General features: G+C 39.7%; 1 protein-coding gene and 1 non-coding gene across 2 annotated transcripts in view; both read right to left on the bottom strand.

Annotated features, from left to right (window-relative positions):
• ARHGAP28 (Rho GTPase activating protein 28) overlaps positions 1 to 26,023 on the bottom strand; it is a 165,342-nt gene extending 139,319 nt beyond the window's left edge. The window contains exon 1 of the mRNA XM_012746184.2: positions 25,793 to 26,023. Within this exon, the coding sequence (XP_012601638.1) occupies positions 25,793 to 25,887 (95 nt within the window). The 5' untranslated portion in view covers positions 25,888 to 26,023. The remainder of the gene's footprint in view (positions 1 to 25,792) is intronic.
• On the bottom strand, positions 1,472 to 1,604 carry LOC142861792 (U11 spliceosomal RNA). Its single transcript, XR_012912941.1, has one exon. It is a non-coding gene; the product is annotated as a U11 spliceosomal RNA (small nuclear RNA).
• Positions 26,024 to 26,948: the final 925 nt, after the last annotated feature.

Below are 26,948 nucleotides of genomic sequence, written 5' to 3'. Positions count from 1 at the left end.
ATGACTGTTTACTGTCCAGCATTTATTCTGTTGTCCTCATGGACATTTTTCTTCTTACATGTTTTCATAGTCAATCTTTCTAGTTAGCAAGAATCTTTTACTTTGTTTTATTCTACCTGTAAAATTCATTAGGACTACTAATTAAATAATACTTCTAAAAGACAAAAACCAAAATAAAACAAACACCCTCCTTCCCTATCCCCCCAAAATAAATAATAAAAAACTTTCTGTGCACTCAAGCCTATATAAACTTAACTCCATAAATGTTAGTTTACAACCATATATGCTCATAAAAGGTAGTGTTCTATTGACCTTTCCTTCTCAAACATATTACAGGATTTGGTACATCACCACATGAATTTTAAATGACCTTTCATCTTCTTAACATCAGTATCTGCATAAAAGCTGAATTGCTGCATTCGGTCTTAATAATTCTGATTCTTTCATTTCTTCATCCTCAAATCAGGTGTTACTACTATTGTGAGTTTGATGGTGCTTTTCCCCCTTGTCTTTCCTCTGCCTCTTTCTACCTTCAAATGCTTCATTTCCCTCCAGTACTTTTGCCAAGTCACTGTCTCTCCTTCTCCAATGCCTTCTAGTCTATAATAACCACCCTAATGACATTTACATCCTTAAGGAGTTTGAGGTCACTTTCTAGAAACGAGCCACTATTCAATTTCACCCTCTCACATTATGTTTCCTATATTGCCTGTGACTCAGCAGTCGCCTTAGTAGGCCAGGGCTTTTTTCCTATCCCTTTAAAAATTCTTCTGAAAAATTACTGTGTTTTGGTCCTCTGACACAAACTCAGTGCCATCCTTACCCTTGGAGCAAATCCATCCATTCACACTACTTGGGAAACTCAGCTGGCAAATTAAGCTTCCCCACTCCTGGGCTTCATCTCACCCTTTTTCTTATGAAGATCCTTGGGAAACTGACTTGCAGAAGGAAGGGAGGAAACTCCTGTCCCACCTCCATGGAAGCCCAGTTTACGATCTCCTGAAGCACTGGATATCATTACTTACCCTTATCTCAGTCCACAGGGCTAGGAAAGTTGGAGGCCGTCATCATTAGTCTTAGAAAGCTGCTTCTGCCAGTGGTGAGTTACCACGAGGGAGATTAGAGTTACCACTCTAATCTGTTTAGTGATCTGAAAATTTTGACAATGTTCTCTCTTTCTTAGCCAGCATGGATTCTTAAGATCTTAGTATTTAAACTTATTCTGATTATAATACATTCTCATTGGGCTTGATGAAATCTTTAAAGATAAGAACTGTATTTATCTTTCATTTCTCTTCTCCTGCCATGATTTAGCAACTCCAAATGGCCTGAGTTATCCAAAGATAGTTTAATCTCACTATGATAATGACATGTCATTAATGGATTCTCTATAAAAGTTGCTTGGGTAAGTGGTACCTTTTTTGGAAAAACTGCAATAAGGAGTGAAGACCACATTTTTTTTTCTTTGTACAAGGACACCAGGACCAACAATCACCAGCTGCCCAACTACCAAAAATTATGCTTCCAAAATCTCTTGATGTCGATTCTATACAAAAAGCAACTGAGTTGCCTTACATGTGCCACTAACAACAGAAGCCCTTTGTGAAGACCACATTTAATAGAAAGAAGTGCATTTCATTAAAGATTTAAGGGAAATAATTACAGCTTCAGGGTCACGTGGCCAAAAATAAATTATATATTTCACTCTACAAGAAGATTTTTTTTTTGAGACAGAGTCTCACTCTGTTGCCAGGGCTAGAGTGCCATGATGTCAGCCTAGCTCACAGCAACCTCAAACTCCTGGGTTCAAGTGATCCTCCTGCCTCAGCCTCCCGAGTAGCTGGGACTACAGGCATGTGCCACCATGCCCAGCTAATATTTTCTATATATTTTAGTTGGCCAATTAATTTCTTTCTATTTTTAGTAGAGACGGGGTCTTGCTCTTGCTCAGGCTGGTTTCGAACTCCTGACCTTGAGCGATCCACCCAGAGTGCTAGGATTACAGGCATGAGCCACTGCGCCCGGCCTACCAGAAGGCTTTAAATAGTCATTTAAAGAAATAGGCATTTCTTCCTGATGGCCCGTTACCTTGTTCCTTCATTCAAGTAACGTTATTGGAGATAAGCAGATATCAGGAACAAAATGAAATCACTGCAAACAGAGAATCAATTGTATCATATTTTTAGAGCTATGAATCCAATACTTAAGATAATAACAAATTTACTAACGTAGACCAGAATTTTACCAAATCCAAGCTGTAAAAAGTAAGTATAGCTCTAAGTGTCAGCTTTATAATTAGACTCCTATAAGAATTTCTACAACCTCTTTTGTCTTTTAGGGCCAGAGACCATATTTACTAAGACAAAAATCGGTATGCTTGGGGTAAAGTGTTTGAAGGTGAAGCTCTACTAGGGAATCAGAAACATGCAGTAGCCATGCCTCTGGGAAGACCATCAGAACTCAAACTTTAAAAATAGCAACAAAAATAAGATGTCTCAACCAATTCAACCCCATTTCTCCAAATATTATCTTTTCTTTTAATTTAGAAAATATCCACTTTATTAAGAATAATTTTTAAAAGTCAATCTCAAATCTCATACTATGTGAGGCTGTATATATTATATTCTTCAAACTGTGGTCCGCATTTACAGAATAAGCTGAAACTTTATTGTATGATACATAATAGAATAAATCATAAGATTGTATTAACTCCATGGGTCACAAATACAGATAGGGGACAGAGGAGGAAAAAATATTGTGGATCTCAATTTGGTCTCATGAAAACACACTATCTGTCCTTACTGACACTTTTAGATAAAATAAGGATACCTGAAAAAAAAATTTTTTTAAAGGCTAATATGAAGGAATCTATTTTGAGACAAGAGCAGTGGCACTCATCTCAAACTAATTTTCTTACTTTAAGCTTTTGCAATTGCAATAATGTCCTACAAATAAGCAGAAATATTTAATAGTCTCTTTCAAGGACTCTTCCCTTAAAAAAACAAGTGACAAAATTAATCCATGCATACCATTTCAAACTGGGCCCCTGGATATTACAAATCCATTATTTCCCTGTCTCCTCCCAAATTACAAATAGCCTACACTCAGGATCACTTGACTAAGTGACATTTCTGCAAGACACAAAAGCTACTGATTTATGAAGAAAGGCTTGAGAGGCTATTATTACCTCATCTCAAACCCCTACATATAGTATTTCTAGCAAAAACTGAAGGGGGGGGGAAGCATCGTCAAGCAATGGCTCAAAAACAGAAGCAAATAGAATGACTATGAACATATAAAGATAAAAAAATAAACCCATCACTTTGTGCAGTGATACTGACTTACTTTCTTAGAAGCCTAATTGCTGCACTCCTCCATGGGAGCAGGGATGGCAGTGGAGTGCTGAGAGGAACAAGAAGCCTGACTGTCACATGCCTGTGCTCTCTAGCTTAGAAGAGGAAAAGCCTGCCGTCACCACACAGCAATCCCAGCTAAGAACTGACCTCGAGCCCGGTGAGAAGCTTCCAGAGCCTATTTCACAGCATCCTTTCCATTCAGACATGGTCCTTCTTGTGCAGAGGCTGGAGGTGGATTTAGCAGCAGGTGATCTTGCTAAGTCAGGAATCTTAGACTGCACGAAGCTTGTGTTAACTAAACACACAAACAGCCTCCAACACAAACAGAGAAAGATCATGAGAGATCACCTGAGAGAAAAGGGGATCAAGAAATAGCTCGCAAGGGGATTTTTCAGTGAAGCACTAGTCCTTTACTGGCTTGTGACGCCAGTGATGCAGGCAGAATAGGCAGGAAGGTCTGTTTGGGTTTGGATTTGGGTCTGAGGTCCCAAGAATTTACAATAATGCTCACATTCTGTTGAAACAGTTCCAGAATGTGGCTGTTGAACTCAGTGGGGGAGAGTGGGGGAAAAACTTAGGTTTTTCCTCTGTGAGTAGTAATGAGGATTAATAAAAACCACAGCAGAGTAGAAATCTTATTAGTCTATCAGGGGTGATTGGGCATTGGCCAATTTGTAAAGAGAGCTAAAATTAAATTCTTAATATAATTTAGTGTCAATTAAATGCATATAAGAATGACCACCCTGAAAATTAATCTATTTAATAGTTCAAATATAATCAAATTGCTCTGTTCTACAAATGTAACTCTCTTTCCTTTCTAATTAAACACTATTTTAATGAAGCTGAATTTCCCACATGCCTGGAATTTTTTTTTTAAGTTTTGTAGGCAAGTCTTCAAAAATGGAAGGTACTTTGCTATTTCTTATAATAGGAAAATTGGCTTCTTGTCTTAGCATTTACGAATTAAGTTTTTAACACTAGGGAATTTCAAGGACAGTAAATCAAATTCAAATCAGAAAGGAAAATTATATGGCAAATGTTGTGGCTTACACAATTACAAAGAGACAACACTGTTGTATTTTGTAATTTACGATGCTGCTGGATGGCAGCAAGTGCTGTTTCTGGCGCTGGTAATTCCCTCCCTGGGTGGACTCCCCAGTAGAAAACAAGTCTGTGTATGCCCACCAGTAGGGCGACACTGTATCCTTGTTGACTTACTGGCACAGATCTTTATGCCTTTCTATGCTCCAGCCCAAACAATCTCAATTTCTGTGTATGCTCCTCATGGCCATCATTTTCCAGGCTTTAAAATTATGTTCTCTGATCCTCTCTGAATCATCACAAATCACTGAACCCTAAATTAGATGCTGCACTTTAAGAGAAGATAAATTATCTCCAAGAAGAGGGATTTTATCTCCAAGAAGAGGGATTGCCTCACAATGAGGTCATGGAAACTACAGTTTCACAATTTGAAAAACAAAAGCATTTCCTTTCTCTCTACGTCCTGGGGATTTTTTTTCTTTGCAAGAGATAAAATCTGACAAACTAAAAATATAGGCATCTGGCCATGTGGAACCTGACCTAGATTAGCATTTCTCAGTGTTTCTTTAGCCTATTGTTTTCTATTTTTCATTGTAAAAAAAAAATTGTCTTCTGTGATCAGTTTTAATCAGAGTCATTTATTTTGTTTTCCAATTTTAGAAAAGAAAATCCATACAGGGCCTCCCTCTCTCCATCCCATAAACACTTACAGGGCATGTTGTTAGGCACTGAGATCATAAAGATGAACCCTGACTCCTGCTCTCAGGGAGGCTGTAGTCCACTATGGGGGTAGCGGCAGCTACAGAGAGGTAACATTGCAATCACCATTGGGAATGATAAATTTAGGGCTGCCTCTGACCCACAGCTCACTGAGAGCATAGAGGAGATAAACTGGAGCCAGACTGAAAGAGAGTAGGAAAGGCTTTCTAGACAGTGTAACTGCTAGGGCTTAAATATATCCCCCAAAGTTCACGTCTTAGAAACTTAATCCGCAAATTCATATGTTGATGGTATTTGGAGGTGGGGCCTTTGGGAGGTAATTAGGATTAGATAGGCTCATCAGGGTGGGGTCCCCTTGATGGGATTGATGGCTTTACAAGAAGAGAGACCTGAGCTGGCATGTACTTGCCCTCTCTCCCTAGCAGTACAAAAGCCCTGTCATACACAGCATCATACTCTAGGACTTCCCAGCCCCTAGAACCATACCCTAAATAAACTTTTCTTTATAAATCACCCAGTCTGTGTCATTCTGTTATAGCAACAGAAAACAGACTAAGGCAGTAACCTATGACCCAATCTCCTGAGACAACAGGACTTAACTATGTAAAGACTTAGGAGAAGTCTCTTCAAGCAGATGAATTAGGATGTGTAGAAAGGAGATAGAGTGTGATGGCAAAAAGCATGGGCCCTGTCATGGTATGTATATTTTGCCACAATTTTTTTTTTTACCATAATTTTTTTTAAAAAACACAGTAGCTGGGCATGATAGCCCACGCCTTTAATCTCAGCACTTTGGGAGGCCAAGGAAGGAGGATCACTTGAGTCTAGTTCAAGATCAGCTTCAGTGACACAGCAACACCTAGCTCTACAAAAATTAGAAAAATTAGGCAGGTGTGGTGGTGCACACCTGTAGTCCCAGAGACTCTGGAGGCTGAGGCAGGAGGATCGCTTGAGCCCAGGAGTTTGAGGTTGCAGTAACTATGATGACACCACTGCACTCTAGCCTGGGCAACAGAGTGAGACCCTGTCTCTAAATAGAGAGAGAGAGAGAGACAGAAGAAAGAAAGAAAGAAAGAAAGAAAGAAAGAAAGAAAGAAAGAAAGAAAGAAAGAAAGAAAGAAAGAAAGAAAGAAAGCAAGCAAGCAAGCAAGCAAGCAAGCAGGAGCATGGGTTTGGGACTGAGATTACCATACTTAGGCCAATTACTTATCCTCTGTGCCTCAGTTTCTAAATCTCTAAAATAAGAAGCAAAGTGGTACCTAATGCATAGCAGTAAAACCCTTGGGACTTTAATACAGGTAAAGCACTTGGAACAGCACCTGCTTTTGAGGAAAGACTCAGTAAATGTTAGCAGTTGTTACCATGCACACAGACCCAGAGATGAGAGAGTACAGGTACTTAGAAAGGCACAGGAGTTCAAGTTGTCTTCTCCAAAAGGAATAGTCCACTGCATAGAAGGAAGTAACCCAGCAAAAAGAACTGAGCTGGAGGTCATCAGAAACGCCAGGTTGGAGGTATCCTTTTTTCCTTGCCGGAGTCATCGGGGAACTTTAAATGTGCCCCAATGGCATCTCCTTGAGGCTACCTACACTTGACCTAAGAATGAGCTGTCAATGAAAAATGAATTGGCTTCACTTTTAATTTTATGAATTAAAATATTTCTTTTCAAAGGGCAGACTGATGATACCACTACTCTAAATATGCCATCATAGAGCAGGAGTGCAGTCCTAAGTCTTATGGATGCTAAACATTTCCCCCAAAAAAACCTGTTTCGAGTTATATAAAAGCCATATGACAGTCTGTGCATAGAGTAATGTTCTACTCTGATGTCACAGGTTATATCAGAAGGAATGACAAGAAGACATTATAAGAAAACCTGATGATGAGTTCTTCCCATTAAAAAAAAATGGTATCGAAATGTTAGAGCATTGGAAACTTGAGTTGCTTAATGTCTTAGCTTCCTCATTTGAAAAAGAAAACTAGATATTTTCTAAGGATCCTTGGGGCTCAAATGTCCTATGAACTGATTGATGAACAGGCTGTATGGAATTGAAGCAGAATTTAAAACTCTGGGTAATGGGAAATATCTCCCCAGTCCAGCAATTTGTCAGACAATACTACCAAAAGCCAGCAGTGTCTGGCTTTTATGCTTTTAACTTTCCTATAAAGACATGATACTAATTAGCTACTCATGACCCCAGCTAACCTTTCTTAAATCTCCATTTTCAGTGTGCTACAGCTTACTGAACGGATAATGTACAAACAGATCAAATCACTTGTTCGCAATGATTGACTTTTAGCTCAGTTTTGTCTCAGGTTGGTATGATTATATTGTCAAGACATGTGCTAGAAGCTCTATCTCCATCTCAGAAATGCTTTATTTGCGTAAACACACACTTTTTATCCTCTGTCTTGGCACACACGACTCGGGGCCGATGGTCTCGGGTTCAGATCACACACTTGCGTGGGATCCAAGACGCGTGCGCACGTGGGGAGAGATGCACTAGAAACACTGAGCACACTCCCACTTGGGAAAGAGGCCACGGAATGTGGAGCATCAAAAACAAGGAATCTGCCTTGTCTTCCTATAAGTCAACAATTTGTATAGTTTCCTGTAAATGTGTGAAATACTGAAAGGCTTCTGCTCCCTCTATATCTTCCTTGAGAAGTGTCTAGAACTCAGTACTTCTTGGGCCCTGACCTTGTCAAATGTTGTTTGCCAACCTTTTTCACTTCTAAGAACGAAAATAGCCTATTCATATAGGTGTTCTCCTGTATGCCCAGGGCCCTCCCAGCCTATGTTCTGTCCGTTTCTCACATCGGCCAGAAGCGTCCAAGCCACAGAACTCATCCGTTAGGACAGTGCTGCCCGGAAGAAGTCTAACACGGAGACAACGCAGACAGTGGCCTCCAACACGGTACCCCTCTAGCTGGGCTATTTCAGCCATGCGCTGTTTTTATATTGAACTTGTCCTAGACTTGTTCAAAGATAATCTCTAGTCACTAAAGATATACTCTTAATACTATGAGAGCTCTCTCCAGGTATATAACATAGGCACAGTAGCAGTTATAAATGTAAACATATTCTGGATGTAAAATAGTTTCTCAAAATAGATACTGACGCAGTAAATGGTTCACGTAATTGAATACTTGCTGAATTTGAGGTCCAATCATGTTTGGGAGTGTGGCGAGTTCTATTCTGGGGGTGGCGTCATTCCAAGAAGGCAAAAAACCTCTAACTGAATCTCTTTTAACACTTTCCCAAAACAATTAAGTGTGCATTCCATGACACCACTACCCATGGGCTTAACTATAGCCCACCACTATAGTTTGAGATGGCCCCCCAAGTCTGCTCTGTTGTTATTAATATTCTTGCCTTCAGGGAATTATCAAAATGCCTAGGGCAGGCCTGTCTCATTACTGTTGAATTAAAGCCTTCTCCCACTGCCTCCCTGTGTGTTTTTGGTGCACAAGGCTGGGGAAACTCTGATACTCACAATACACAGCTGGGTCACCCAACCACAAGCCAAGGTAAACACAGAGGAAGCTCCGGTCCCTGGGGGAAGAGCCATGCATGTCTCTACTAAATGCAAAGTCTGAATACTGGGACTTTGACCAAGCCACTAAGATTTCAGCATATGTTTATGATTAGTTATAATAGTAGCTATTAAGCCAGTTACTTCCAATGTGTAAATGACTTTCTATCGGTGATTTGGGAGTTTTTGTTTGTTTGTTTGGGCAGGGGGGCATAAAGTCTTCCAGAGTTCTAAAAGAATTAAGTTTTTACTTGAGTCTAATCCTTTCAAAATTGATGCTTTGTATCAATAGACTATATGGTATTTGCAGAGGTAAAGACACGCTCCCACAGTGAGGCACTTTTATGAATTTGTTTTAACTGCTTTGGCTGGAGCAATTGACATCTCTTTGACAACTGCTCTGTTGAGCCAAACCCCATCCTGAAAATAAAATCCTGCCAAATATATATCTACAGAATCCACTACTACTTCCTCACCAATCCCTCAGTGCATCCAATTAACAGCCTCCCTGGCCCCCACCCCCATCCAAACACCCAAGCACATCACACTGCTCCGCACGCCCAGCTCACACACCGCCTCTCCACGGAGCAAGCCTGTTCGCTCACTAGAGGCTGCAGCACTGGGCAAAACACGGGCCCCAGTTATCCCGGGCTCCAGTATAAGCTCCTGAAGCACAGAAATTCCACCTGGTTTAGCTTTGATCTTTCATAGTGCCTTCAAGAGAAAACACCCAATGAATGTTTGCTAAAAAAAAATTTTAAAGAATAAATTAGATTAATGAACAGAACATCAGAGAACCTAGAGGTCTCTATTTTCTTGGTTAAAAAACTTATTTTGTTATTTATTTCTCTCACACATGCATAATTTTAAAATAATGATTTGGAAAAAGTATTCAATATACTGTGCTTCTTTTTCATTGATTCATCCGTTTACTAAATATATAACTCTCATCCCTTCTTGGCCCACCCTTGGTTAAGTTTTCAGAATCCTACAACCTGAAATCCTATATCTGTTTCTGTGTGTGTGTGCGCGTGTCTATCTCTCTTTTATTCCTTTAAAGTACATTAGTGAAGACAGTTTCTAAGCCAAATGTCAATATTGTGGTCTGTTGGAGGTACTAAGACTCATATCCATCACAAATTTAAAAGGGCAGAGAATACTGCTAAGTACTTAGGAGACTGAATTGTCTGGGCTCTTGACATTGAAAAGCTGCTACCATGGAATTCAGAGCTCTCACTTAAAAATGAGAGGTTGTAACAGGTGCAACCTCAGGTTCCTTTCAGCTTTCTGTATTCTGGAAAACTAATTCTGTGTATTTTGCTAAGACAGGCTTGCTATACAAGCCTCATGAGTAGGCAGAGCAGGAAGATATCTAAACCAGGGGTGAGATACCGTGGCCTATAGTCCAAATTCAACCCATTACCTGTCTCTGCAAATAAAGTTTTATTAGAACATAATCAAATCTATTGGTTCACATAATGTCTATGGCTGATTTCTCACTAAGAATAGCAGAGTTGTAACAGAGACAATATAACCAGCAAAGCCAAAAATATTAACCCTTGGCAGAAAAACTTTGCCAACCCCTGGTTCTAAATGATATATATGCAGGTGTGTGACTTCCTGCCTGAGGAACTCTCCTGTGTTCCCTCATCATTAGAGGTTATATATATATATATATGTGTATATATATATATATGCATTGTAAGGTAAAATACCTTAAATGTTAAGCAGAGAGTTCCTTGGTAGGAAATCAAATGATCCCTACCTGGGGCACTACAGGGAAAACAGAAGGGCTCCAGGAAGCCCAAGCAAACTGAGCAGGCACAAAAATAAATGTGCTTACATCCCAGCCTTGCCCAGTAGACCATGGAGAGATGAGTGTCCAGACCCTGCATCCTGCGAACAGAATCTTAAGTTCAGTTTCTGACGTCGTGATGAGTTTTACTCTAAACCTGCTTCCCCGCCTAGTCTCTCTTACACCCGACAGCCAATACCTGCAAGACAGTGGGACAACGCTCCTGTACAATAAGAGAATAAAACCGCCAAATGGTCTGTACACATTATCACCACTTTCAGGCACTGATAAAAGGATGTGTCTGAATCTCAGAAACCATTATGGTGAACGATGGAGCCAGCCACAAACAGTGTATTCTGTGGTATTCTTTGTAGATGGCTTCCAAGAGCAGGCAATACTCCCCCTCCGTGACAGCAGTCAGAAAGAGGGTACCTGGCAGGGACGGGGAACTGAAGGAAAAGAGACATGAAGGAAATGTCTGGGGCGAGGGTAATGTACTATATATCTTATTTTCGATTTAGTTACATGGCTCAAAAATCACCAAACTGAACACTTAACTATATTTTACTGTAGATGGAGTGGACCTTAATTTTTGAAAAAAGTAACTGTTACCACTAAGTAAAGGATTTAGTTTGTATTTATGTTTGTGGGTATATCTTCAGAAATCCTGGAAGTCTTTACAATCACAGCCACATAATTTTCCCTCCATAGCAATGGATAAAGGTGGGAAGGGAGAAAGGAGGAAGGAGAAATGGAACGTCCGTGGTGGAAGGAAATTCCTATCAAGCCTCTAAGCCTGTTCCTTCACGTGCGCATTCTTGTAATATGTCATCAGATAGCAGTCTTAGGACCTAGTAGATCACAAAAAACTCAAAATAAGAAAATGAGAGAAGAAGTGAATTAGAGTTTTCCCTTAAATTGTGTATGTGTATGTTTTATTGGACTATTAAAAACCACAGAGAAGGCAGGGCTCAGGGGCTCATGCACACAATCCCACCACTTTGGGAGGCCAAGGCAGGAGGATCGCTTAAGGCCAGGAGTTCAAGACCAGTCTGAGCAACATAGTGAGACGCCACCTCTACAAAAAATAAAAAAATTAGCCTGGTGTGGTAGCACGTGGAAGTTGAGGCAGGAGGATCACTGGAGTATTGGAGTTCAAGGTTTCAGTGAGCTATGATCATGCCACTGCACTCCAGTCTGGGTGACAGAACAAGAACCCGTTTCAAAAAAAACCAAAAGCCTTCACAGAGAAAATATTCAACAATATGCTCACATGTCTCTTGGAAGTTCCTACTTTAAATTCTATTACATTTATTCTAATTTTGTACCAAAATAGAATGTAAATTAAAGTATTTTAATTAAGTTAAATAATAAATTAAAGTATTAAATCTAGCACAAATAACATTAATAAAATGTACCTTTCATAGAAGAAGTTATTACTGAATATTCTCTTTAACCTTGAACTAAAAATAAATAAAGTGTCACGGCCTTCTTAAACAATACCCAACATTCCTATTAATTAAGCTATCAATTTATAATCATCTGGAAAATAAAAATATGCTTATTGGACAGGCTGTATTTTTCAAAGAAAAGCTTAAAGACAAGCATTTTACTGATACATTATCCTGACTTACATAGCTGCGTTAAAATAAACCAAACTCTCCTAGAGGAACTGAATGTACTAATATTAGGCAACAATTCATGCTATTGTACAGATGACATTAAGTACCTGAGAGAGCAATGGAATAAACAAAGTTAAGTGAGAGGAGGAAAGGTGTTATTATAAAATTAGTACAGGTCCAAAACCATGTTTTGGTTAAAAACCTAAGATAATCTAATCACCTTCATTTCCAACTTAATAACAGAGGAATACAGAATTTAAGCATTAGATTATCCTAGTGATGGGGGTCTAACAAAAAAATAAAAAAGAATTTAACCATTAGAGGAGATCCCTGAGGTCAACCAATGTAATCCTTCATTGCCCAAATGAAGAAAGTGGGTAAGTCATTGACTACAGTCTGACCCTAATCATTTTACCCAAAGTGCACATTAAATGGTCTCTCTCCTCCCTCCTCCCTCTCCTAGTTCCCAGCCTCAGCAACACCAGCAACTGTGGCTACACATCACACCAAAACCACTCTTTCAACCCTTACGGTTGCCCCTACTAACTCATGCTCATTCCTTAGACTTAACTGAGTTATTGACTCCTCCAAGAGCTCTCCTTGACCCCTCTCTCACCAACCTGAGCCTTGAGTATTAGTTATACCATCTCTGCTCTTCCAGAGTATCTTATGCATTTTTCCTCAATCATTCATTCATATATTCAACCATTCAAATATTGAATGTCCATTTTGGGCTAAATGCTGGGGTACAGAGATGAGAGACACAGCTTCTGTTCTCAAGGAGCTCGAACTTTGGATGCAGCTAAAATTGATCATTTACCTGAGTTTCTCACTTAAGGACCAGCTATTAACCATTTTTGTAGCCCCAACATCCAATATCCTGTATGGCATACAGAGGCTCAAAAAATGTTTGTTCAATTTCATTTTTACTGTGAGAATCAGAGCTTAAATTCTTCTTGTTTTAATGAGTGAAGTGACTCTTGAGCAAAACTTAATTTTTAAAGCAATAGGGGATATATTTATCTTCTATTAATTATGCATGTTGTACTCAGTTTTATATGTCAAGTTATGATTATTTACAATTATTGCAAGTTTTGATTTTTATTAATTATTCTTCACTATATAGCATATTACCAGTAGTTTATGTTATCCTATGAATAAAGGTTAATATAATGTACCCTCTCTAGGGAAGACATCGTGAAAAAAAGAGAGATGCTTAGATGTTAGAAGACTTCCCTGAGAGTTTCCTGCCAAGGAGAAGTCCCATTTGCACATTTCAGCCTCCACTGTGTTCATTTAGCAACCGTTTGTTAAGACTCAACTAGTGTCAGACCCTTTGATGAGGAAGGGGGGAAGTACTTAAGGATTGGTAACAAAGAAAATACACAATGCTCTTGTCTTAAAAATGCTTCCATACCATTGTGGGGCTAAGTTTCATGTAAACTTTCATCCTATAAGCACAAATGTATTATTAAAGGATTTTAAGCAGGAGAAGAAGTGTGTTTAAGGCCTGCACCTTAGAAGTGCTGGATTTCCTCCTTGACTTTTACCAGATTTTCAGCTCTTTGGGGTAAGTTTTAAAAGCTCTGCCCTGTCTGCTGCTTCTCTCTTTTCCTTGCCATAAGGTAAGCTCTCAGAAGGAAGTGTTTCTACCTGCTGCCTCCAACTCCTAACCTCACATTCACTCTTCAACCTGCAGCACACTGGCTTCCACCTCTGCAACTCCATTAAACCCACTGTAGCCAAGATCATCACTGATAGCCACAAAGCTAAATCCAGTGGATGATTTCTTTACCTTATTGGCTGTCTGATCATTCTGAGTCTAATGCCTTGGCTTCTGGAATGTTCCTATCCTGCTGGTCTCTGTCTCGGGCTTCTAAGCCCTGCCCTTCCCTTCCCTGGCTGGCACTGCTGCTCAGGCCTGCATCCTTGTTCCCCTGTCTCTACAGACACTACTCTTTCCTGCCAGATCTCAACCAAGCCCAGTGTCAACTATCCCTGAAATGCTGAAGTCTCCCATAAACAAATAGCTTGGAACTTTCAGCTTTGATCTTCTTCCCAGGCTTCCTACTTGTATGGCCAACTGTCTGCTGAGCATGCACCCTTAACCATCTCAGAAGAACCTAAGCTCAAACTTTCACACATTAACCTCATCGTCTCCCCATCCACAATCTGTGCATGCACTGGAATTCACAATTTCAGTTATGACACTCCCAGAGAGAAACTCAAGTCATTTTTTCCTTAGTTTCCAGCATACATGTAATCACCAAACCACACAAACTTCTTTGCTTGTTTTCCCTGTAGAATCCATTACTCCCTTTTATCCACATTCCTTTAGCCCTAGTGTAGGGCCTTATCATCTTTACTTGAACTACTTTATTACCCTTCTAAACCCTCCATCTCTTCATGGTCTTTTATATTACAGAGGAATAAAGAGATTGGGGGCCCTGGAAAAAAAAATAAGCAAAGAGCCATAAGGTTACAATTTTGATTTTATGGATTTCAATCTAATAGCTCTTAAGCCCGATTAAAATAGTAATGAGCTGAATTGGGAGTGGACAGGGTTGGGGGGCAGTGAAAGAGACAGAAGAGAGAATGAACTAGGGTAAGATTTGGTTAAATGAAGACAGTTCCTTTTGAAGGTACATTTTAAAAGCCCCCAGAGTGGCAAAGCACTTCCGTGAACTCTAAAGAGAATCGGTGCCAATATTTTTAACCCATAATAAGAACTTTTTTAGCATCTGCATGAGAGTATCGTGTTTGTTTAGGATAGGTATATTATCGACATCAGCTCCACTTGGGTTTCTTATAAGCAATGACTCATGTTGTTTTAGCTGGTGTTGACTCACTGCCTCACAAAGGATGACACAGCTCTAAACATGCGGAGCATGGCCCGCTGTTTCCAATTATGTGCTCCCAGCAACTGGGAGAAGTGGGAGTCCTCTAGCATGCAGCTTTCTGCAACTAAGCACAATTCAGATTATACAAAAACAGCTGCCAAGTCAACCTTCTAATCATGAAACTATAAATGAGGAGGAAGAGGAGGTAAGTTATAGTATGTTAAAAAAAAAAAAAAATCACAGGGCCAGGCATCCTCCGTTTTTCAAAACAGAAACTGCGGAAAATTTACAGTCAGCTCTTTTCCTCATTAATTGCTTACTCTGTTGAGCTCAGTAAATGTTTTTCTTAAGATGCCAGTGAAAAGTCACAGCAAGTATGTTTTCAAGACTCTCCAGGTTGCTCTCACTACGATAACGTGCATGGGAGGCTGTAATAGTGTTTGAAAGGAAGCTAAGGAAATGCCATTCTCTTAATGGACGCCACCTTTTCTCCAGCTCTACATCGGGTGGGAGCCAGTTTTCCCTCCCTCCATGCCTTCCTGCTGTTGGCCTGTCTGTGCCACCAACACAGGAGACCATGGCGTGGGACCCAGTGAATGCTGTGGGGATGGGGAGCAGGTGACCAAATTCAGGGCCTGGCTCTGCACGTCGTTATTCCCTGTGAGGCTCCAGGCAGGACACTTTTCCACACTTGGCTTCCCAGTGGTGCCACAGAGATTGTCCCTTGCTCTCCTCACTCACGACTGTCTTCATGAAGCTTGGTTCCTATTAGCAACACACTCTGAACTCCCTGGCTGGTTAAGAACAGTGACAAGGCCAGGCACTTGTAATCCTAGCACTCTGGGAGGCTGAGGCAGATCACTTGAGGTCAGGAGTTTGAGACCAGCCTGAGCAAGAGCAAGACCCTGTCTCTACTAAAAATTAGAAAGAAATGAGCTGGAAAACTAAAAATATATAGAAAAAAATTAGCCGGGCATGGTGGCACATGCCTGTAATCCCAATTACTTGGGAGGCTGAGACAGGAGGATCGCTTGAGCCCAGGAGTTTAAGGTTGCTAAGAGCTAGGCTGACGCCACGGCACTCTAGCCTGGGCAACAGAGTGAGACTCTGTCTAGGAAAAAAAAAAAGAATAGTGACAAGATGCTCCTACACACATGGTAATTAGCAGAAAAGCTCAGACCACTGTTTATGTATAACAAAAATTATTGTCCAGTCTCTATCGTTCTGGTCTTAAGAACCAAAGTTTTATCAAAATGACTACCTTAAAAAATAAACGCAAGTGCCCAGAGCCTGCAGGCCATTCTCATTCTGACCTCCCTGGAAGATTCAACTCCAGGCTAAGATGATGGGCCCCCGGATGAGTTTTCTAAACAGAAATCCCTGAAGCTCATCATAAGTCAGCATCATACATGGCTTTAAGGTGGAAAAGGGCTGTACTCAGGCTTACAGGAGACCAGAGATGGCTCAAAGGTCTGGATTACCATGACCTATCTTATTTTATCCTAAATTTTTGAGCAAAATTTAGAACAGAACTCATCTCTACAAAGTCATAGTTCAGGACCTGATTTAGTCCTTTAGTTGGCTTCAAATCAAGATAAGGTGAAAACTTGACTGAATATTGGGAGATAAAAAAGCAAGGCAGGCCAGGCGTGGTGGCTCACACCAGGGAGGATCGCTTGAGCCCAGGAGTTTGAGACCAGCCTGATCAGCAGAGCAAGGCCCCCATCTCTACCAAAAAAACAAAAAAATTGGCCAGGCATGGTGGCATGCGTATAATTCCAGCCACTTGGGAGACTGAGGCAGGAAGATCGCTTGAGCCCAGGAGTTCAAGGCTGCAGTGAGCTATGATAGTGCCACTGCACTCCAGCCTGTGTGACAGAATGAGACCCTGTCTCTGAAAAAATAAAAATAAGGTAAAAAATAAAAAAAAAGAGGAAGGCCCTATTAATTTTCATTGAGTGTTGCTTTCCAACTTGCATTAAGAAGTCTTATATAATAAGTCATATTGCAAGGAATTACTTGAAAAATATGTTTTTAACCACAAATCTATTTTAGTAGTTAAAGCAATTAATAAAACTAAAGTGAAAAATTCTAAGATCTAGTTACTAAGAACATGAACCTAAAGATTAAAGGATTAAAAATTGCCCTCCCTCCTTCCACCAAAACAAACAAACAAACAAACAAACAAAAGGAGCCCCTGGAAGATTTCCTGTTACTGATTGCTTGGTCAATTTTAATGACTTTCTCTAGAACATTTTTGTCTAGCTTTAAATATTGTTACCTACATAAGACTGAATGAAGGTCAAGAATATAGCTTTTAAGTGGAAAAAAGTCCTATTATTGAACTTCCTTTAAGTAATAACAAAACTTATGAAATAAATTATTTATATCTATTCCATATGTCCATTTATACCAACCTCTATGCTTACTCCATTAAAACAGAATAGAAATCTTTGCAAAACAAAAGAGTAAAGCAAAATAGAATTTTATAACATTTACTACATGAAAGTTACAACTTCTGGTTGCTAAGGTGGATACATAATATTGTCCTTACATGGAGGCAGAAAAACAGTAAAGCCATAATATATTAATAATGTTACAAGATTTAAATAACATGGTAAAAGCACCAATTTTAGAAGGAGACTGGGTTGGAATCTAGGCTCTCTAATTACCTTGCTGTGTGATCCTGGGCTACTTCTCTGTGCCTCAGTTTCTTCCTATATCATACAACTGTTGGAAAGATTAAATGGGATAATGCACGTCAAGTTCTTAGCATAGTGCTTGCCCCATTAGTAAGTGCTCAATAAACCTAGGACTTTAGTTTTTTGTAAGAATCAACATCACAGAACAATAGTGCATGATTGTTAACAAAATGATCACTACAATTTACACAGTGGTAGACTGTAGCTTGTTATGGTGAGTGAGAACTCTTCCAGCTCTATCCAGGAAACTTTCAGAAAAGTTAGTTTTTACTTCTTTGACTACATTTATATTCATAGGTTTAATCCCAACCATTGACACATTAATTTTGGCTACTGTATAAATGTCAAAGTATCGTAGTGACGTAGTGACGGTGAGGAGAAAATTGGAGAGGAAAGATAGATCCAATATTATGAGTTATAATGTCATTTTAGGATGTTCAATTTTTTTTTCTAGCACCTGTCAGATTCCTACCGATCTTCAAAAGTACAACTTTATATATACAAAGTTGCCTTTGTATAAAGGCAACTACGTTGGTGGGTGTTTGTTTAAAGGCAAATGCATTGGTCAGTGTTTTCTAAAATGATTTTCATAAATGAATATTGAACAGGAAATTTCAAAGGGACTCTTTTCCCTATAAATTACTAAAGTACAAAAGTAAATTTTGTGGCTAATCACAAACTTTAACATAAAGATTTATCTCTTATACATAAAAGATAATCGCCACAACTGACAATTACTAAAATAACACAAATAAATCTCAAGTGTTTGACAGTTTAAGAAATATTACATACTACTTTTGTCTTTGGTTTCCAGTTTCTCCTTCCTGTCCTTTGTATTTTGTGTTTGTGTGAAGTCATCATCTATTCATCTAAGGGATCAGAAATGGAATACAGAGATTTAATTAGTTTTTAAGAGTAACATGAGATATGCAGCTGGTTCTCTAAGTGATACTTAGTACATGTTCTCCCACCCTTGGAATTTCATGGCACTTAATGCCTGTCAAATGGATAGTTTATCTATACTATTCATTTATTGAACAGTGATACAACACATTCCATACTCAAAGAATGTGTCATAAACCCCAGATACTTACGATGAATACATAGTAAAACAATCTTTTAGAGAATAAGGCAACTTGAAGCTTTTGGACACATTATTATTTTGTTCTGATGTACTTCCCCTAGCAATCACAAAGAAATGGATATATGAAACTTCGTGTAATAAAGAATGATACATTATATAAAACTCAGTAACTTCAGTAACCAGAATGCAGCAACAAACTGAAAGCAGACAAACTAAAAAACTCTCAAAGAAACCCAAAGAAATGCTATCAAATTCTCTAACAAAAGATTATACATTTTAGTCCTTTGGACAGCATTTCCTTTACACACATTCTAACAAGCTTGATTACCTAATCGAAAGCAAATTACAATATTAGAAAAAAAATAAATACTGTTACAAACTTTCGGGCCAGCCTGATAATAAAAAGGATATAATAACAACAATAAACAATGTAATTATATAAGAAATAATACACCAATATATGCTACTTACTATTTAGGCAAACAAACACATCTCAATAAGTGCCTTTACTTTAGTATAGAACATTAAATTGTGCTGTCTTAATGATGACAGTCATTAAGAAAAAAATCAATTTCTACACTACTTAAGGGTTATGTTTGACTTTTTATTTTCATCCAAAGAGGCTTAAAAACAAAGTCTATTGCTTAAATGGATAGAATTTATTTCCTTTTTTTTTCCTGAAAAACATTCCATTCCATTTACCTCTTTTGCTTTGGTACATAACATTTTACTTTTATTCTTGGTTAGAACTGATATCTAGAGAACATATGGTTACAAAATAAAAGCATGGCAATTACTTCAGAAACGAAATTGTTTGGTTTGAGGATGGAATGAGAAGAAATTCTGATTATATGCAAATGAGAATGTTGAGTTAAAATTCATTTACAGATTTTCATATAACATCTCAGGAATGCTGATAAAAGGAAAATGTTTCCTATCAGGTACAAAAATAGTTCTAAAAGAATAAAAGATTATATCCATAACACTCTCTAGGCAAAGAAAGATTTAAGAACATCTTTACTCTTAACACAGCATTTAATTTAGCATCTTTCTGATTTTTTTTCCTCTTAACCCTATAATAAAATTTTGCTTCCAAAAAATCATGGAACTTTAAAAATCAGAGAATTTATCTTAACAGTTTTCATGAATTCAGATCAGATAAAATTAAACCATTTTATTACACTCTGTGTCAAAACTGAAAAGAATAGTAGATTAAATGACTGTTGATGCCCAATTCATATTTGGTTGACTTTTTAAAGGCAAAGAGGTAAAAACAATAAAATCACCAATAATGTTAAATGTCTGTTTAATAATATGTAAAATAAGTTAAGCATAGAAGGAATGCTCCACAGTGATAAATTTTACTGGCAAGATCTTAGATGCTAAAATCAGTAGAGGAAAGTTTGAGGAGAAAAGGGATATTTGCATAGCATCTCCCCAAAGATAATTATTAATTACAAAGGGAAAAATAGTAACTTTATAGTAGGTAAATCTGGCAGACACCACCTTAACCAAATGATCAAACCTAACATCAACACTAATAAGACATATCGACATCATGTACCCGCTGATACGACACACTGAGAAGGACCCAACCTCACCTCTGCAGAATTCTCATCAGAAAATGCATGACCTCGATCTAATCATGAGAACACATCAGATCAGCCCAAATTGGAGAACTTCCTACAAAATCACCAACCAGTCCTCAAAAAGTACCAAGGTTGTGAAAGACAAGGATAGACTGTCACAAATTGGAAGAGGCTAGAGACTCGGGAGACATAACTAAATCCAGTGTGGAATCCTAGATTCAATTCTATAACAGGAAAATTCCAATTCTAGTGAGAAAACCAGTGAAATCAGAATATAGTCTCTGGTTTAGTTAACAGTATTGTATCAGTATTCATGTGTTTAGTTTTGACAATGGTATCCTGGTTTTGCAAGATGTTAACATTTGGGGAATCTGGGTGACAGTTATACAGACTACTTTTTCAAGTTTTCTTTAAGTCTAAAATTATATCAAAATGAAAAGTTAAGAAAAAGCCATCATCTTCATCAACATGAAGGTGATTCTACAACACCCTAAATTCCCTGAAGTTTTGTGGATATATTAGGGATTAATGATGAAGGAGAATTGTGCAAGTTAAAAATGGATAGAGCACCTGGCCAAATGTTTGGCCAAATGACAGGATCAAAGGAAATGCACCAGATGTTTTTCAACAGCTCTACAGATGGAGGCACCTAAACTCAGCAGGGATCCCACTGTAAAAAGAAACCAGAGACACCAACTCTGGTTTCAACCATAACAGAAAGAATGGCCTATAAATACCCACTCTCTCATTAGAATCCTATTTCCATTACTATTTCTGAATCCTCTAGAAAACCTACTATGCCACAGAATTTGGTGTCCCTGTGCATGTGTACATAAGGTCACACAGACCTACATAAATGTTTAATTTAGCAAGAGCTAGCACCTTGAAATAAATGTCTTTTAATTCATTAATTTCAGTCCAGAAAAGTATCAATAAATCCATCACTAAGTTGCTAAACTGAGTTCTTGGATGTGTAGGTAAACAAAATAAATCAATAAATGTTGCTAAATTTACTTTTTCCTCAAAATATTTACTTTTTAATCATTAATTTCACTTTAATCAAAGTATTCTTATTATAAAGAATAGTGATGATATTAGAAAATAATATTCCCTTCACAAAAGTTTAAACATTGCTGTAGAATTAGAATTCCCGGGATAACCTTGGATAGTGTCTGTATTTGTTTTTGAGGAAGAGCTGGCTCTTTCCCTCCCCTATTTTTGTCCCCTCTCAGGAAGGTTATGGTATAGCTAGATTAAAATAAAAAATAATCATGGCCATTTTATACTATATCTTCACTAAAAAATGTTGAACATCATTATTTCTATATAACTTAGGAAATCCTTGAAAAACAAGATATCTAGCTTTATTTTCATTTTATCAGTGAAATTATTGTATGTATTTGTCAATGTTCTGACTCTGGATTCTGAATAGAAGCTTAACCTCTCTAAAAATCATGATTCTAAAGATAATTTCAAACATTTCTTTTACCAGAACTAAGAATTTATAGTTCTTCATTCTCTTTCTTCCATTACAATAGAAAGTAGATATAGAATTTTATGAAATAAGGAATTAACTTCCCTTCCTTTCAACAAATACTTATGACTCATGAGTCTCTTTGCTGTATGAATAAATTGTGCAGTGGTTTCAATCCCCTTGATCTGGAAATCCACCAGACACTAGGCCCAGGACTCCTGCCACTTTTGAATAAATGAAGTTGTTAAACACAAAAAGTGTTTTGTTTTCCTAATTAAGAATAAGCCTAAAATGTATGGAAATTCTAGCTGAAACTGATGCTTTTTTGCTGTAATATCAAAATTAACTGACTAAAATAAAAAAATCAGTGAGATTAAAATACTTTTGCTAAAACTTGCTGTGAAGGAATTACACCCTTGCTTTAAACTGTTGAAAAGTTTGTGTGTGAATGTGTGTGAGGTGGGACAGAAGGGCAGTGAATCTTTCTTGGTGGTTGTCTTGCTTTTGAGCTCCAAAGAAGCAAATTAAAATTCAATGTTACAAATATGCCATGCTACTAAGAAGTCATAGCAAAAGTAGATTTTGTGGATTAATTCCTAGGAGAACTTTAAAAGATGAAAATGTAACAAAATATAATTAATTGTAAGAATTAACAACCAAGTCAATCCATCCTTGTGGTCTATTAGAATCAAGGAATATAGTAACAGAAATTGTATAAAACAAATAAGAAATAATTCTTAAAGTGGGGGGAGGTTAGAAAGAGTGAGGGAGATCCCAAAGGGTCAGAAGGAAATGTTTAACAGTATTTTAAAGGCCACAGCAGATTTCCCCAAGTAAATTCAAAGAGCAAAAACAGAAGAACAAAGAGGTATTAACTGCTCTTATTTACTGTCACAACGTGTATCCTCAATTTACTGAACTTCCAGTGGTGTCAGGAGGAGATGAGCAAAAGATGATATGTATATTAAAGATCAAAATATTAATTTATCTATACTGAATACCAATTTTAAAAAATGAATTTAAATCTGAGAATAACTTATTATCAGCCTGTCCCAACCTAGAATCTTTTAGGTACCTTTAACTTCACCCAAAGGCCAATGCATTTATATGATTTGAGGCGGTTTCGTTCATTATGTTCCCTGTATATTATACTTTTACCCAGTGAAATACATAGTTTTAACCAATTTACAAAATGAGATAAGAACAAGTGATCCCTTAAACCTTTCTAAATTGAGATGGGAGCTATAAAACTCAGACATTTGAGCTTTAAAAGGCCCACTTTTTTTTCTTGGAAAACAAGACCCTCTTTTTGTGTGTGTGTGTTTAAAAATGTTATCCAAGACCCTTTTTTAAAATTTTAATTTTATTTTCTTTATGGCTACCTAGTCCCAACAATTATTTTTGATTTTTTTTCTTTTTTGAGACAGGGTCTTGCTCCGTTGCCCAGACCAGAGTAGAGTGGCCCAATCATAGCTCACCATAGCCTCAAATTTCTGGGTTCAAGCAATCCTCCCACTTCAGCCTACCCAGTACCTGCAACTACAGACACACACCAGCACACCCTGCTAATTCTTCAATTTTTTGTAGAGACAGGGTCTTGCTATGTTGCTCATACTAGTCTTGAACTCCTGGCCTCAAGCGATCCTCTGGCCTCAGCCTCCCAAAGTGTTAGGAGCAGAGGTGTAAGCCATTGGGTCGGCCTATTTATCTTTGCACCCTCAGTGTCTAACATGTTGCTGGTACATATTATGTGCAGATAAGCTGAGTTCCGCTATTAAAAATCCCACCATTTTACCTTGGCCATTTTATAATTTTGGTAGGAATTCATTGGTTTATTCAGCAAATATTTATTGAGCTACACAATGTACTGTTCTAGACACTTAGGATACAAAGGTGGAAAAAATGAACAAAATACAAAGAGAGAGAGATTATGTTATATTCTAGGGGGAGAAATATGCCAAAGAAAAGTCAAAAACACAAACTCAGGTATAGTGGAGGCCTGAAAAATAAGAAAGAATGGTTTGCTTTGAATTGAACCTATGTTACCAAGAGCTAAAGAATAATAATACTTAGAAAGTCAGACACAATTGTCCATGCTTCTGAGTGCCACACTGGGCACTACTCGACAAATATGTAAGCAATTTAAAGGAAAGGGTACTCTTGAAAGAGAGTGCTTTCTTCAGAAGTAGAACAATATGATCTTGCTTCTTGGCTTGAAAGGAAGTATTGATCATTAGTTAGTGAGTCAAAGGTTAATAACTTGGGCCTGATTATTTCTGTTATCAGACTCATGATTAATGGTGTGGTGTCTTCTGGCTCCTTGTAAATACAGGAACCTCTTTTTGATTGCTTTTGCTGGGAACCAAGGAATTAAGCTATTCTCTTGTGATTTGGTTGCAGGGCGAGGGGGTTCATCTGTCTCCTGCACCAGAGGGAGAGGGCACCAATGCTCCTATAGAGAGAGGGCAGGGCAGTTACCAAAAATGCAAGCTTGGAACAGCATAAATCTAATTGGCAACCATATGGTAAAATACTAGCTCTGACATGCAACTCTTTTGCTCTCACATATTATCATTCCACAAGACCACATGCTGAGTTAATAGAACTTCTCTCCAGTTTGCTTTGGAAACTGATGTAGTTTCAAATAGCCCAAGTGGCACAATCTGGCTAGTGCTTCTAGACAGCTGCTGGGAGTTATAGACAGGACAGCTACACCAGAACCATTTAAAAATGCACAAACTTGGCTCATGCCTCTTGTCAAATTACTTATATCTTAGTCACTCATAATCTGAGTAATTATAGCCAATGATTATGTTTAGAAAACACCCAAAAGACAAATGCAAGTTTGTATCTCCAAGTGGCCTTTAAAATAATGTGCACAACTCCCTAACGCTGGAAGAAATATGTTATCTTGTCATTGTCTTTATATAAAAATGAGATTTTTCACTCAACTTGCTCTTTTTGGAAGAAACAAGGTTTTCTTTGTTAGCCAAGCCCAACATAGACCTCAAGCCAACGGAGTTTGTTCTTTTCATAGATACTAGCCAAAAGGATATTCCTTGAAGTCACAATATATTGAAAGCCTCACAAATCAATTAAATTAGGAAACAAAAGTAATCATATCTCATAAAGACAAAAGTATGAGAAGAAATGACTGAAAATTAACATGATGAAAAAGTACACCACTCAAATTGCTCATTTGTAAAGACAAATATTCATCAATGAATCAGACAGTCACATTTAAATAAATAAAACTTCCCCTAAATATATGTCAGATCCCAAGCCATCTCATTGTACTATTTTTGTCTACCCACTTAAACATTTTTGTTTAAGTTAATGAAAGTCTTGTTGGCCTTGATCTCGCATCAAATGATAGTGATAGAATAATTAAACACAGATGCCTGACTTATTAAATCTGAAATGAACATTCTGAGATAGTTATAGACCTCTTTTGACCCAAAGGAAATATTATAACTGCATTTACAGCACAGAATCAACATTAACAACAATCAAATAATGACACCAATGCATGTATACAATTGAAAGATTTTTAACATCTAGAAATAAAATTGATTTTAAAATTCTGAGATTTGCTTTTTAGAGTATGTCTTAATTCAGCATGCCACCGGAGCTAAAACCCGAGTTCCCCTGAGTTTTAGCTCAAGTGGCATGCAGTTGCTAAAGCAGCTCTCAGTAGTATTCGTAAGCATTCTGACGATTTAGGATAAAGTTTCTTTTTCCTTCATGTTCTGCTTGTGTTTCGTTTTAAGCATTCTTAAATTTTCCAGTACTTTACAGGCAACGTTGGCAGAAAGGAGGTATATATCTATCGTCAAGTCGTGCGGAGACCGCAGTTCCGCCGCTGCTCTCCGCGAGCCAACGCTCTCAGCCCTGGCCGGCGGCTGGCGCATTCCCACGTCCAGAGAGGACGGCACAAAGAGCGCCGGCCGCGCCCCGTCCCCACACGCGAGACCGCGGGCGCCCGGCCGAGCCAGCTGCGCCAGAGCCCCCCGCGGCGGCGCGCGGCCGGTACCTGCTGAGCGGGTGGCTGGCGGCGCCGGGGGGCTGGGGGCGCGCGTACGAGTGGTAGGCGGTGAGCACCACGCCGCCCGAGTCCTCCACCTCCATCGTCCGCCGCGCAGGTCCCGCCGCCGGCCCCAGAACAAAGGCCGGGAGCCGCTCGGCCGCGCCGGGCCCGTCACGGCGGCAGCGCGTCCCGCGCCCGGAGCCGTCGCGGCTGTCAGGGCGGCCGGCGGCCCCGCCCCGCTCCGCTTCATTTGCATGCGCAGCCACGCCCACGGCGCGGTGGGGGCGGGGCGGGGCGGGGGCGTCCCCGCCTCTGGGAAGAAACTGGAAACCTGCTGGTACCCTTAGGGCTCGCGCCAGCTGCCCTGGTGAAGTTTGTTTTCCTTCCTTTGTTTCTTTTTCTTTCTTTTCTTTTCTCGTCCCCCGCCCCCACTCAGGGCAGGCCGGTCCCGGGTGGGCGCTTCCTGCCCCGCGGGACGGGACGGGGGAGCCCTGTCCTGAGGCGGGACTGGACGGGACGGGACGGGGAGCCCTGTCCTGAGGCAGGACGGGACAGAACTGGACGGGGAGCCCTGTCCTGAGGCGGGACTGGACGGGGAGCCCTGTCCTGAGGCGGGACGGGACGGGACTGGACGGGGAGCCCTGTCCTGAGGCGGGACTGGACGGGGAGCCCTGTCCTGAGGCAGGACGGGACAGGACTGGACGGGGAGGCCTGTCCTGAGGCAGGACGGGACAGGAATGGACGGGGAGGCCTGTCCTGAGGCGGGACGGGACAGGACTGGACGGGGAGCCCTGTCCTGAGGCGGGACGGGACGGGACAGGACGGGACGGGGAGCCCTGTCCTGAGGCGGGACGGGAGCCCTGTCCTGAGGCGGGACGGGACAGGACTGGACGGGGAGCCCTGTCCTGAGGCGGGACTGGACGGGGAGCCCTGTCCTGAGGCGGGACGGGACGGGACTGGATGGGGAGCCCTGTCCTGAGGCGGGACGGGACGGGACTGGACGGGGAGCCCTGTCCTGAGGCGGGACTGGACGGGGAGCCCTGTCCTGAGGCGGGACGGGACGGGACTGGATGGGGAGCCCTGTCCTGAGGCGGGACGGGACGGGACTGGACGGGGAGCCCTGTCCTGAGGCGGGACGGGACGGGACTGGACGGGGAGCCCT

This window comes from Microcebus murinus, chromosome 17 (genome assembly GCF_040939455.1).
Source record: "Microcebus murinus isolate Inina chromosome 17, M.murinus_Inina_mat1.0, whole genome shotgun sequence".
NCBI lineage: Eukaryota > Metazoa > Chordata > Mammalia > Primates > Cheirogaleidae > Microcebus > Microcebus murinus.
This window is presented reverse-complemented; position numbering and strand designations above follow the sequence as displayed.